Below are 15,151 nucleotides of genomic sequence, written 5' to 3' on the forward strand. Positions count from 1 at the left end.
AAATCAGACATTCATGAACATATTCATATAGACAGATATTTTGTATTACTACCTGGTCATTGTAAGGCGAGAACAGGAGCAGTACAAGAGTTTTAGACACAAATTTCTATAGAAGGAGAGTCATGGGATATAATAATCTTGAACTTATGCTATAATTTTCAGAGAGAATCTAAAAGAAAAAAGTAACACCTTCCTAATTTCAGTGCTGGAGGACATTATGAACATACAAAATATCATTAGCTGTGATAACAGCATTTGAAGACATCAATCCTATGAAAACCCTAAATTAAAGTGTCATTTATTACACACACAAATATACTGAATATACTTGTATATACAAGTATACTTTTCAAAATATATTGTGTTGAATAGTTTCTGTGCCATTAAAGCATCCTATATCTAATTATTATATAAAAAACTGAAAAAATATACTGCCAATAGTCTCACTTGTATGACACAGAAAGCAAATAAATAGAATCTTGATTGTAATGTGAACCTAGGTTGGAGAAGATGGTTATTAAACACAGAGAATCATGAGTGTGAATTGTGAAATAGCCCCAGATAGTGGTGTAATGCCCAGCACTAGAGTCCAGTGCAGTTGGGTGGTGTCAGGCACGGCACTGCTCACACCGCAGTTCTCTCACACTTACTTTTTCATAATACTTGATTTCATATTCCGTGATGACTCCATTGGGATGCTCTGGTTCCTGCCAGGAAAGCTCCACACTCCGCTGAAGCACTCGCTCCTTCATTACTCCACTCACTTGCGAGGGAGCTGTTTGGACAAGATGTGTCAATAAACAATGAGAAAATTCACTGGGTGCCTCAAATCAAATGTCACAACTGATCAGTCCCATGCTGTGCCAGTTTCATTAAGGTAAAAGAAAGCACCTTTTCATAGCTCACAATTCAAAAGCTAATGAATATTCAAACAGGACCTTATTACTGCTCATAAACCTTAATAGAAATTTAAATTAAAGTGCAAACAGCAGAAGATAGCATTGTTCAAGTTAGTGAAAAATGGAAATGATGGGACTGAGAATGACAATTAAGCAAATGAATGCTAATTAAGGCTAGAAAATATAATTTCTGATTAATCTCCAATGATAAACTGAGTCCAAATATTTATTTTATATAAAACAGAAATACACTTTTCTAAAGAAATAATAAATATCTAAATACCATAGAGAAAAAAAGTTCATGAAATAGATTAACAATTTTCAGTAAAAGGGTACATACTTTAAAATGTCATTGTTTCATTTGTGTTTGTGTCTGCATATATGGGTCTGCCCCTGTGTATGTATTCACAATGAATACCAATTAATTTTGGTGAAAAGTTTTACACTTTATTAGGAGAAGATGCTAGAAAATGCTTGAGCTTCTCCCATGTCATGCTAGGCCTGGCATGTCCTCGGCTTTACACTCCGGCATAATGCTCACATAGTAGCTCAGGCTCCAAGAGCTTTGCTCGGGGAAGTTCAAAGCTAAAGCCTTGCTTTCTCTTTCTATGCTGATAACAGTTCGCACAGAGTTCCTTCATTATAATTAGTGGCATATCCTCTTTCTTGTAGCTAAGGCTTTGGAATTCAGTAAGCTAATTTGCTCTGTCCAATTTGCTTGGTGATGATTAACTAGTCAGCTACTCTGCCTAAGCGAGTAGCTGCACTAGCTTGGCTGAGTTTCAGTGGGGTCATTATGTTTCATGTATCATGCTCTATCTCATTCTGTAAAATATTTTCAGGCTGTTAATTTAATTTTCAGATGTCCAAAATTGTTAATAATCCTGCTGACAGAAAAGCAATTATATGGGACCAAAGCCATTTAAGTAAATTTCTGATGTTTATCCCTTTGGCTTTATTTTGTTTCTTCTACTTAATACTTTCTTGCATCAATGTCTGGAAAACACATTTTTCACATCTTCCTTGCTTTGCAATTTTGAAGGAAGGATGGCAAAACGTCATGACAGCCATTTCCCCCATATTATGAACAAAGAATAACTAGGCAGATCAAGACTTTCTCTTGAAGGCAATTCAGGGGAAGTTCGCTCAGTGTAAGGTGTTCACAGGTAAATGCATATCTGTTACATTAGCCATGAAGCAGATTTTCAGTAAGAAAACATATTAAACAACTTTTATGCCTTCACAGCAGATGTGCAAACTGATTTCTAAACTCATGAAGCCCACGCTCAGCCCAGCTCATAGTCTGAGATTTGTGAGTGATCTCCATAGCCTTGGGAAGCATAAATTCCAACCAATGTTAAGGTGACAGTCATTGTATTGAACAGTTTCTGTGTGTCTCTTTTACTCCAACGCCTAGAACACAGCCTGGATGGAAACACTGCAAAGGCAACACAGTGACATGCACAAGGCTGCTGCTCCCTGCTTAAGGCATATAATTTAGGTGTGCACTGTGAAAATGGATTGAGAAGAAATAGGTTACACCGATTAACACAGTTAAATCTTCAGGCTGCTTTCAAATAACACACCTCACATACTGTAGTGTTCAGGAACTGTTCAATCTCTGCTCAGTTGCTGTCTCAAAATATGAAAAAGACAGGCAGCCCTCGATTCTCTAAGATCTGGAGAAAATGAGGGCTATAAATACACTTCACTTAGTTTCTGCTACATAGAGCAAACTCTAATGTAAAACAAGACTTTATATTTGAAAGTTACACTAAAATTACGCTCACTATTTGAAACTGTAAAAGAACTTTCACAGATATAATTATGGTAATTGAGGATTGGGGGGAAAGGGTGCCAGAAAACATTTGAAATCTGTAATATTTTGAAATTCACCCTATATCTCTAATGGTACACTCTACCACAACACATTTCTCCTCTTTGTACAGGAGAAGCCTTGCCAATACCCGATACACTGCTTTTTGGACTTTTATTTGATTTTTAAACTCTTGTTGATAGTATATCTAGCCACACATTTTTAGATGGCAAAGACAATGGGATTACCAACTGACTCTTGAAAATAGTAAGATAGAATAGGACAGAAAGGTCTTTCCAATACAAGGTTTTAGTTAAAAAAAAAAACACTGATGATATTTTCCCTGAGTTTTAATAATTTCGGTTTAGAAGATACACATTCCAAAGTGTATCATCTATAAATACAGATATCTCTAAATTAGTCAGATCCCAAGGTGAGTTTACAAGGGGGTTAGCTAAGAGAGTGACATAGGTGTGTGATGCTAAAACACAATGCTTTCCATGGTTACCTTGTCATATCTGATCTACTTTATAAATCACAATGAAGCAAGCAGCTTCACTGAAACTCCACTCACACCAAATGCTCAATTAATTATAACCCATGTTTCATTTCTGAAAATGAAATCTAACAGCTAAATTATATAACATTTAACTACCAATTACATGGTATGGCATTAATTTATAATGTCCATACTTATTAAAATGAAATCAATATATAATTCAATTGGAACTGATGGGAAGGTAATAAGAAGTAAGTAGTAATATGAATTGGGAAATATTTGTGAAAATTATTACACATAGTAGAGCCACTTAGTATAAATTTGGGTAGAGTTTCTTTTGAATAATTAACATACTTTTCTCACTTATATTTATATAAATATGAAAATACAATAATTTCAACCTAAATGAGTAGATGTGACTTTCTTGGTTTTTGAAATTTCTTCCAAGCCATGAGAGGGACATAAAATGTGCAACGTAAAACCAAGCTATGTTATATATGGTTAGGTTAATTGTATTAGGAATCAGTACCAAATGATGGTAAAATATGGTCTTAGGAAATTAATGTGTGCTTTCCACAGCTGGAAATGGTTAATATCAAAAGCATGATAACAAAATTGGTAAAGATTATGAAATCAGAGAAATTGATTTTTGTTTTTATTTAGGTAAGATAAAGCTTTGGACTTATAATCTAAAACCAGCATGAATTACTGATGTATAAAGCTAAACTAAGGGATATTTTACATAGTTCAAGCTTCTACACCACTATACACAATCCTCTATCTTAGTTTCTGATTTAACATCAAAGTTATATTTAAATTGCAGAACTTAGAGGAAGGCCTCCATTTTCCCTTTCTAGACTGTTAAGCATCTCTCTCTCTCTCTCTCTCTCTCTCTCTCTCTCTCTCTCTCTCTCTCTCTCTCTCTCTCTCTCTCCTCTCTCTCTCTCTCTCTCTCTCTCTCTCTCTCTCTCTCTGTGTGTGTGTGTGTATGTGTGTATTGGGGGAGGCATAGATATGGAAATTTTCCTGCGTGAAGCAGAGGGACTATTTGAAAACACAATGTAGGAGATATGGTGACTACACAGAGGACACTGCAGTCGAAGGAGAAACTATAGACTTTAAATTAACATGGGAAGATGCTCCAGCTAGTGTTGGGATAGGCTTTGGGAGAAGACAAAGGGATCTGAACCCTGAAGGAAGATCAGTATTCTGTTAGTGAAGGGTCCTATGGGAAACACAAGAAGATATGGAGGCAGGCTTTAGGATTAAATACTGGCCCTGGCTGACAGCAGAGAAGTGAACCCTTTATTCCTTTACGAAGTACCAAAGAAATTAATGATTCTGTAGGAATTTCTTCCATAAAGCTTCCAAAATTACAAAGATGAGAATATACAATAAAATAAAAGGGCAGTTGGAAAGGAAAAGAAAGGAAAGAAGGAAGGGAGGGAGGGAGGGAGGGAGGGAGGGAGGGAGGGAGGGAGGGAAGGATGGAACCCAGATGAGCTAACAGCTGAATGATACACCACCCCAAATTCTGATTCACATAATCGTGGGTTATAAATAAACGTTGTTTTAAGTTATTCAGTTTAGGGGTAATTTCTTATCGCACCAATAGTAAGGAAAGTTTATACACCCCATTTTTTTTATTTCTATGAACAAGGTGAGTGACTGCACAAACCATGATGTACTCTGTCAGATGCAATGTTGAAATGGCATGTGGATAATTTTGATCTGAATCCCCAAACACAATATTGTATAGGAACATGCACTATTCAACATAAGGAAGAAACTTTGCATGTGCATAGTAGAACTTTAGTGAAGCTCTTGAATTTTGTTTTGTTTTGGGTTTTTAAACCTACTCTATTCATACCAGTCATCATTTTATCTAAACAAATTTTCTAGCTGCATTTCAAAGAACAGAATGGGCATATATCAATAATGCTAGCAGGGAAATGAGGATAGATGGATCAACAAGTATGAAATGTCCTATAAGCATGAATAAATATTTGTGAATTATTTTGGCATTCGTAAATTTCCATTAGATGATTGCAAAAGGTAGAAATGAACATTCTGTAGAACACTATTATATATATATATATATATATATATATATATATATATTATATATATGTATTGCAATAACACAACAATTTTCTTTCACTAAACACTTTTCTCACTGTATATTATTCATACAGAATTTGATTTTAAGCATCCTTTGAAGTAAAAGGTTCATGCATCATTAGTAACTTAGTATTTCATTCATTATGTTATAGTTAGTCTTCTTACTATTCCCTAATATTTGTTTGTTTCCACATTTTAAAATAAACCAAAATACATACAATTTATTTCAATTTCAGAGTTCTAGTCTCTAAGTGTTGTGCCAGAGTGGTTTTGTATGATATAGCAATTTAGTTTTGTGGACAAGTAGGGCCATGTATAAAATGCCAACACACAATCTTATTAAGTTTTAACTTCCTATGAAAACGAGTCAATGACGTATTATAAATAAGAACTAAAATATTCTAGCCCATAAAAAGGACTAAAGGCAGCTGAGTTGGAAGCAATCAAGAGCACCCATGTGTAACAGAGTCCTGAAAAAAAATCTAGTTAGAGGAAAGGGTGCTCTCAAGCTTAAATAAAACAAATGTCATTTTATACCATGTAGCTGATCAAAAAATCAGCATGAAATGAGGTGATATTTTTCATTGGAGCTATCATTAAGACATGGAATTCTATAAAAAAGTGGTCATGACGTCTATCTGACAAGGCATGCTGGGTAGAGCCTTCCTCAAGTGCATGAAGAAGCTACAATAGAATATTTTCAACCAGGATATAGACTAGAAAACAGAACTGGTCAAATCCCTGCTCCCCCATTTGGATAGGACTTCACTTCTTTAAAGCAACAATTACAGAAACAATCTGCCAATACCTTCATGGGAATAAAGTTTTCTTGTCTAGAATGACTAGGTCATTGTTAACTACTGTTTGGATGTGCAAATTATTTTTAAGTGTCCAAGCTTTTCAGCTAAATCTCTCAGTCAAATGTGTCAGGGTCAGTGCGGAGAGCTATGGAGATTCATGGTGGCAGAGTTCCCAAACACATATGATCATGCTCATATCTCCTGAAGAACTATCATAACATCAATTGGTAAAAAATTAATTTGTCATTCCTGTCATTTTTAATCCTCAAGAAATCTTCTGTATATAAACTTCTGCATATAGCAGGTATAAATCAGGCAACTCCCTTTAGTGAGACTTCCTCCTTGCATAGCTCTGTTCACAGTGGAACTAGGAAACAGCCTCACAGGACAACCGGGAAAGGTTAAGGAGCCCCACGAGAAGAGTTATCTAACTTTTCAATCACTATTGAAGAATCATTCTTTTGCTGGTCTAGCTGTGTCACTCAGTAGTGCTTGGAACTTACTAGATGCAGAGTAGACTTTTCTATGATCCTTAAGAACTTGGGAAAATCTTTGCTCATATATTAGACACATAAATACGAGTCTTATGGTTTTCATCTTGAATGCTGTTTTCCATATTAGAATATTACAAGGTAAATAAATGTTATTGCTATTTTATTGTGAAGAAGTGGAGTCATATAGACATCAAGAAGCATCCTATCAGATAGAGGCAGATCCCAGGTAAATCTATGCTTTCAAGTCCCATTTCTCATTTTTGACTCTACCTGACTAATAATTCCAGACGTGTCATGTCCTGAGAGAAGGTAGTAGAAACATAATTAAAGCTCCCAGGCGCAGCTGTGTTCTAGGAGGTGTAGGAAGCTTTACAGGATGGGGCATCTCTGGATGAAGTAGGCCACTGGCGATGTTATTGAAGGCTACACCTGATCCTGGTATTTTTCTTCTTGCTTCCTGTCCCGAATGGATTTCCAGGCTCTGCCACATGCTCCAGCCAAGACCCAGATTCAACAGAGATGATCATGATGGGCTGGAACCACAGAAACCATGAGCCAAACTATCTGCCTTCTTTTTAAGTCATTGGTATCAAAGGTTCTGTCCCAGTGAGGGGGAAGCTAACAAAGAGATATGGAAAGACAGCAGAAATCTACTATATAGGAAAAGGCCTGTTAACCTCCTGGCACCTGAAGGGGTTGGACCAAGTAGAGATTTTTTTTTATAATCACCTCTTTTAAAATGGCAAGGGAACAACACCCCCTCCACACACATTACACAACTTTAAAAGCATAAAAGTAAAAGTGAAACCCTCTCCCTGATACTCTGCTTCAGAGATGTTTCTCTTCAAGAAACCACTGTGAAAAGTTTCTTTGATAAGCTTCCTCAAATAGACAAAGTAAACCCAATGTGTGGACTTTTTGATCCTAAGGGTATTATTTTAATGGCTTTCTGAATCTTGATGTCTCCTTCCTACAGTATTTGAGGAGTTGAGTCACTTACCTGCTGTCTCTCTTCTCAGCTGCTGTGGACCTACATGGAGGTGTCATGTTTATTTGAGCATGTCCTCACTGATAAGCATGGGCACTTTCTGTGACAGAATAAGAGGAATAAAACTGTCTGGGCACCAATTAGCTAGTACAAATTTTCTAAGGAGAATGAAATATTTTAGAGTGGTTTGTTTACAGGTAAGAAATGTGGAGAAGGCACTATGATCTAGAAACAAGATGAGTCAAGGGTTAAGAGTCATTTAGAATTAGTGTTGTAAAAGAAAACAAAGAGTAAAGTCATTGTTATTTAAAGCAGGGGAGGGCAGGTGGCCTGTGAGGCAGGCTGACTACTCAAGAGCAGTTTCCAGACAGTGCTCCTGTCAGATACACAGCAATTGTGTCACTTAATTGATATTTTTTTCTTAGCAAGATTTCTTGTGAAAGAAGCATTTATTTTCCTCTGCAGCTTCCTTGAATGCTTTCTTTCTGAGAAAAGCTACTTATCTGTTCTACTGACATTTTGAGTAGCAGCATCTTTTCAAAGTAATAGAGTATTGGTCAAGTACCCCTCACTATTAAACACTAAAATGCTCAGAAGCAGATCACCATAACATTTCTATTGATTATTTTATGAGAGCCCTGTTCATTCAGAAATTAAGCATATAATTTTTTCCACAAGGGATTATAGTATAAATAAGGAATTCTACAGACTACAGAGATGATGGATAATCAAGTCTTACTTCCTGCCTTCTAGAAAATAAGTTACTTTCTTATGACAGGGTCTGATGTATCCTAGGTGGGTCTTAAACTTCTTATGTAGTTGAAGATCACCTTGAACTCCCCATTCTCCAGTATCCACTTCCTGAATCCTGGGTTTACAGGTATGTACGGCTATGTCCAGGTTATGAAGTGCTAGGGACTAAACCTGGGACTACAAAGATGCCAAGCAACACTCCATCAACTGAGCTACATCCATGCATCCAATTAGGAAACCTTAACACACACACACACAAACACTCACACACACACAAAATCAAAAAGGTCATGTATACACACAGTTTGAATATAAAACTAAACAGCAGATAAAATGCAAGCCAGGTGCTAGAAAATCTTTTGGGGAACAGTAAAGAGGCAAACAACAAAATAGTTTGCTAACTTCATGTCTGACTAGTACAATCTGCATCTAAATTAGTTTTTACATGTATGATATATAGAGACAACTTGTAGTTAGATCATATCAATCCAGTTTAAAACAGGACTCATGATTTTCTTGTCAGCAGCCTCAGTAACAACTACTTAAAACACCATGTTTCCTCTACTTCAGCTAATGTATTATTTTTACTGCTAGGGAGCAAACATCATGTGAGTTTATATTTTACATCCTCAGTTCTGATGTTTCTTGAATGTGGTGTGGAGTACAGGTGATGAGCCTAAAAATAACCTGCTGACTTTGCAATGGGGCTGCTGCTTTTTATTTTGTAAACTTGAACAATAAAGTAAGCTGCACTGTGGTTGGGATTCTGAGATCCAAATTGGGAATAACCATAGTGTACAACTCACAAAAATATTGTAATAGAAATGTATGCATGTATTAATATTATTTACTGAAAATCAGTTCTGGCATGTGGTAACACTATTCATTTTTTCCTTTATTAAAATAACTGATATATTGGACCCATTCTCGAATATTTCTTTTCTAAAATCAGATACTCTAAAATCCAGTTCTGCCCTCGGTGTCTTGCACATGCTTAGATGAATGCACTGTTAAAGTGATGCACAGCTGGGTTTGAGAATGACTCTTTTGAAGTTTGATTAGGAATTCACATTGTCATCTTAAGGTGTGAGTCTAACACCTTTCATAATAAGTGCTGACCATGTTAGATACATAAATAATACATTAATATTTTATTAAATAAATGACCAAAATTTATGATATATTTCATGAGGAATAGCAAGATAGAAAGCTAAAACCTAAACTTTAAATCACTTAAAAGGGATACTTCATAGTAAAAATAAAATTCAATTACTAGAATGGGGAGAGGATTACCAAGACATACTTGTCTATAAAATGCCTTACGATACATGGTGGGGAAACCAAAGACCCAGCAATTTCACTTTTACATACTGTAGAAACTTTAGAGCAATTTTTCAAGCCACTCCTTTTTTTTTTTTTGTGGTGTATCAGAAAACTTGGCTCCATTTCTAACTTTCTGTGAGTCTATAGCCAGTCTTAATAATAGGGCCAAGTATGTGACAATGTCTTGCCTTAAAGACTGAATATTTACAAAATGGATTTGATCAGTAATTATATAAAGCCTGGCCCCAGCTAGGCTCCTTTTAATAATACAAATGGACCCTGCACACATATACACATATATCAGTAGATAATAGCCTTTTGACTGATCAGTTAGTCAGGAGATGCTGAGAAGAAAAAAAGGGAACAGAAGGAAGAGTGGTGGAAATTCAAAGGACTCAGAGGAGATCAAGACTCACCATTGTTATATCAATTCAAAAGACAAGTGGAAAAGCTAGCCTCTCAATTGCTCCATAAAATAAACTTACCAATTCACACTGCTCTATAGTCAGCTCTCAATATTGCCCAGATTTAAGACTTTATTAGGAAAACTAAGCGCCAAATAAGCCCTTAGTTTCCTACAGGGTGGTAAATACATTGTACTTAGCTTTGGAGTTTGTACTTTAATTCTGTTGTGTCACAAAAGAAAAAATTACACCAATGAAGTCAGGAATAAAAACTGCTTTAGATTTTCTCACCCACAGGAAACAAATACTGTGATGTGGCATTAATTTTCTATATAATATTTTAGTATCAAAAGAGATTAATCAGCTTCTTAGATTTTATTTATTTATTTGTTTATTTATTTATTTATTTTTATAGCAGGAGTCACTTTAATGCACCTGGAAAATACATCTTACAACAAATAGGCATAGGTAGGGAAAGTTACCAATTTTGAGCAAGATTTGTTTTAAAAATTAATTCATAATTAATTGGTGTTTTAGCTTGGAATTCTCTTCCCTAAGCAAACAATAAGTTCAATATCAGATTGATTGACTATCTGACAAACTAATTGATCTAGAATAGTGTTACATTATCATATGTTAACACCAAAAAGATGTTGAAAACTCATGTCTTTTTTTTTTTTTTTTAAGACAGGGTTTCTCTGTGTAGCCCTGGCAGTTCTAGAACCCACTCTGTAGATCAGACTGGCCTCGAACTCACAGGTATCTACCTGTTTCTTCCTGTGGAGTGCTGGGATTAAAGACATGTAACCAATGCCTGGCTGAAAACTAATGTGTCTTAATACTACTAGGTAGTTATGCCAAACAAACAAACAAACAAGAAGATACAGTGAATAAAACTAGTGATTACTAGAGGACTCAGATGCACCAAAGAGGAATTTGGGTCTCTCTGGCCGCTCCTCATTGGCTCCTCTTCACTGGTTCCTCCTCAGTAAAGCTTTCTCTCCTATTCCTGATCTCTGGCTCTCCTTTGGCTCTTCCTCACTATCCCATCTTCAGGAGATTCTCCCAACAATCTCTTGTCTCCAGCCAGAAAACTAGGCAGATCAGCCTCTGCTGATGGCCTGACCTGCTCCACTCCTTGTATTGTAGAGGGAGTGTTTTTTTATTCCAAACTAGTTTTAGCCATCAAGAAGTAGCTACCACCTTTACAGCTAACAATAAACTTCTGGGGAGATGTATCAGTGGTAAAAATACTTGCTTTAGGACCACCATTCAAATCCCCAGAAGCTTGATTAAAAAGCTAGATATGTTCCCACATGTCTGTAAACAGGACTGTTGGAGACTGGAGAGAGGAGGTCACTGGGATTTGCTGGCCACCAGTGTAGCTCTGGGATCTTGAAACACCTTCTGTCAATGTCTAAAGAATAATGCAATCAAGCAGGGCACCAGGCATCTTCCTCTGGCCTCTCTATGCACTGGCAGGCATGCACATGTATGTGTATACAGCATACGTACTTTGTACATACATGCACATACAAGAAATGGGGGGAGGGCAATGAGGAGATAAACACAAAGAAGATAACACCTCCAGTTTCACTTTTTATTAGATAAGCAGTAGCTGACCCATTGGCTATGTCCTTTGCATCTCTTGTCTATGATGTCATTGTGTTAACACATGACACTGAGGAGCTATAACACAGAAATGTGGCCCATGAGGTGAAACATACTTATTACATACTTATTACCTGGGTCTCTCTCTCTCTCTCTCTCTCTCTCTCTCTCTCTCTCTCTCTCTCTCTCTCTCTCCTCTCCTCTCCTCTCTCTTTCTCTCTCTCTTTTGGTGACTTTTTCTGATGTAGAATTCATTTGTCTGTATAAAACCCAAATAAACTAGAGTTTAAGGTTTGGGTTTTCTCATAAAAATGTATTCCATCAAGGATTGATATATTTGATGAACAGAAACAAGGCCATAAATATAATCCTTATTACTTTTCTCTTGCATTTGTATTATGGCTGCTCATAGCAGCCATCACACACATGCTGCTTGAATAGAGAAGAGTAACACAATATGGAGTGCCTGGGACTTAACACAGCAAGGCCCATGTTTCCAGCAGTCTTTGGAAATCTGATGGACTTTGGAAATCTGATTATTGCTAATTTTTTAATTCAACAGGCTGTCCAATAAAATTTTTTAACAACATGCTGAGTGTACTGCTCCCCAATGTCAGAAGGCTTGTAAATAAGAAAAATTTAGCGTGAAAGAAGCTGGCATTGTTTGCCACCAATTGGGAAGAGGAAGATAATACACTTTATCTAACAATTTCTCTCCAGTATTCTAATTTCAAATTTTCGCCCTATAGAAGCAACATAATTGCCTAAGGCTCCGTAGGTAGGTAAAGCCCATGGTTTGTGGATGAAAGACAAAGTCTGTAAATCAGGACTTGGGGGCATACTTACAGTTTTAAGTCCCACTGGATTTTCCTGAGAATAGGAACAAATCCTTGTTTTCACTTTCTAGCATTAATTTTAGGTTTTTTAGAGATTCTTTTCCTTAAATTGGTGACTATTCACAAGCTATGACCAAGCTTTGGCAATATCAGTTTCCTGAGATGTGAAGCTGTTTGAGTACATTGCATGCTCACATACAAGACCAAACTCTCTTGGTGCCGTAGCTCGCTGGGATACACAAGATGAAAAATGTCCTTACATTTTAAGACTAATGGTTTAGCAGAAACTAGCATGAGAGCTTAGGCAATGCACATCATAGATCTGATCGTTACTTTCTTATTACTGGAAAAACAAGAACACAAACCCACAATGGCACATCATAGCTACAGCCCTGGAATATCCCGATAACTGATGTTGCAAATATCGTTCTACAGATGTGCACTTAATCTGCTCAGTTGCTGACCAACACATGCTCAATTGCTCTTTCAAATGAGTACATATTCCATTTTACCCAGTAATAAATATTTTCCAGTGGTACCCCTCTCTGTGAAATTCTGTAATACTTATGAAAACATCTCTCATTTCTGTTTTGCGTGTCACAGATGGCAAACAAAGGCAATAGTGTAACATACTTTATTTAGAAACTGCTCATATCAATGAAAAATGAAAGTCATATTTCCTGTGGTTGGTACTTATTAAGAATTTATTTGGAAAAGCAAGTTCTTTATACTACAATTTAAAGTAAGGGCTTCTGAAATTAAGAAACTTCTAATATATATATATATATATATATATATATATATATATATATATATGCATATATATATATAATTCAGATGAAAAACAGTAAACATTAAGCATATAATCACATAACTAAAAACTAAATATCTAACAAAAGTTGGAACATATGTTATAATTACAACACTAAAAAGAAAAAAACACATAAGGAATACTTATTTTAGTGTTAGGCTACTGTTTTTAAGGGATAATCACCCAGGTGATTATTGAAAACAATGCACTGAATAACTCAAAATGATAAAATAATTATGAAACCATTTTTCACTAAAGATGACAATTATCAAACACATGAAATTCATAAAATCAAACAATGTACAGGTTTATAAAATGCCATATATCCCATAAATATATATTGATGCATGAAATATTTTGGAAACTACAAGGGATTATTGTTCCTCTTCATCACACTGGACAGTGTGGAGAACTGTATGATGCATTATTCCTCACATAATTAAAGGAGCACACAGCCACCAGTCACACACACGCACATAGCTATCTGCATATGAGTAACACATAATAAATATGGATCTGAATTTCATAGCACCCAGAATGAAGATAGGATATGTTCAAGTCACTGTAGTGTGACTGACACTGCTTCCTGTCCTCTTCACAAGGTCTGAAGTTATGAACAAAATGGTTAGGCATTGTGCTCTCACTTACTAATTACGGCATCTTACCCAAATTGCTAGACTGCTATGAGCCACATGCTTTAATGTATAAAATGAAAATCACAATAAGGAAAATAATAATTTTGAAAAATAAGCAATGATTATCAACAAACTGAATCATTAAGAAAGGAAGAAATTAATGTGTAAAACTGACATTATAATATATAACAAAGATTTAAATTCAACACATTTCCATTATTTCACCTTAATGCAAGCTAAAAGTTGTAGTGATTCTGATTTCTATTGTGTCTGTTAATACAGAACATGATTTGAAGTTTTATATTTATTTTCACGTGTCATGAATGTGTGTTATGTGGGCACACCTGGGCAAATGCATGAAGGATAGAGGACAACACAAAGAATCAGTTTTCTCCTTTCACTGTGTGGATTCCTGGGATCTCAGGTCAGAATTGCTTCCAAGTACCTTTACTTGCTGAAACAACTCACCGGTCCTAGATATGATTTTGTAGAAACTATACAGTATTACAAATCACCCCTAAAAACAAATTCAAGTGTATGAATAATGTTTACTATCTCATGTATTTTATTGTGAATGCTGAATGTTTAGTATAGTTTGATATTTCCTGATTATGGTGAATTTTCTTTGTAAAACATATTTGTTATGCTAAGTGATGAAAAATGTGAGTCAAAAATTTTTATAATTTCTACAATAACTTCGCTAAAGCATACCCCACAAATGCTTTGTTGCTTTGGGTACTTTAAAGTGGTTTAATATTCAAGGCTTGTAGTAAGAACCAAGAACAGTTGGAACACTTGGGAGCTTGAGTGAAGAGAATCAGAAGTTCAAGTGAGGCTGACCCTGACAGCTGACCTCTGCATCATTCTGTTAGTATATACTGTTTCATCATTCTCTATGAAAGCCCTGGGTGTCATCACAGCATCTATACACCAGCTACTTCACAACAACTCCATGGAGAAGTGGCTTAAGTTCTTAGCACAAGTCCTATAACATATCATAAACATAATCTTGCTTAGTTTCTGCAAACATTAGCTAGATCAACAAAGATTCCAGTGCACCACAAGAAATTGGGAAGAAAGTCCTGATGTGGGTGTAAGAAATCAGTAAACCTCCTTCCTGAGCTCCATTTCCCACACTTGGCTCTAAGTCTGGAGAAGGTA

General features: G+C 35.9%; 1 protein-coding gene across 5 annotated transcripts in view; it reads right to left on the reverse strand.

Annotated features, from left to right (window-relative positions):
* The window catches only part of Epha7 (EPH receptor A7), a 143,591-nt gene that overhangs the window by 23,542 nt on the left and 104,898 nt on the right, over positions 1 to 15,151 (reverse strand). For all 5 annotated transcript variants that reach the window (XM_027403437.2, XM_035438988.1, XM_027403435.2 and 2 more), the window contains exon 6: positions 651 to 775. In XM_027403437.2, coding sequence (XP_027259238.1) covers positions 651 to 775 — 125 coding nt within the window. The remainder of the gene's footprint in view (positions 1 to 650; positions 776 to 15,151) is intronic.

Source organism: Cricetulus griseus, chromosome 2 (assembly GCF_003668045.3).
Source record: "Cricetulus griseus strain 17A/GY chromosome 2, alternate assembly CriGri-PICRH-1.0, whole genome shotgun sequence".
Lineage (NCBI taxonomy): Eukaryota > Metazoa > Chordata > Mammalia > Rodentia > Cricetidae > Cricetulus > Cricetulus griseus.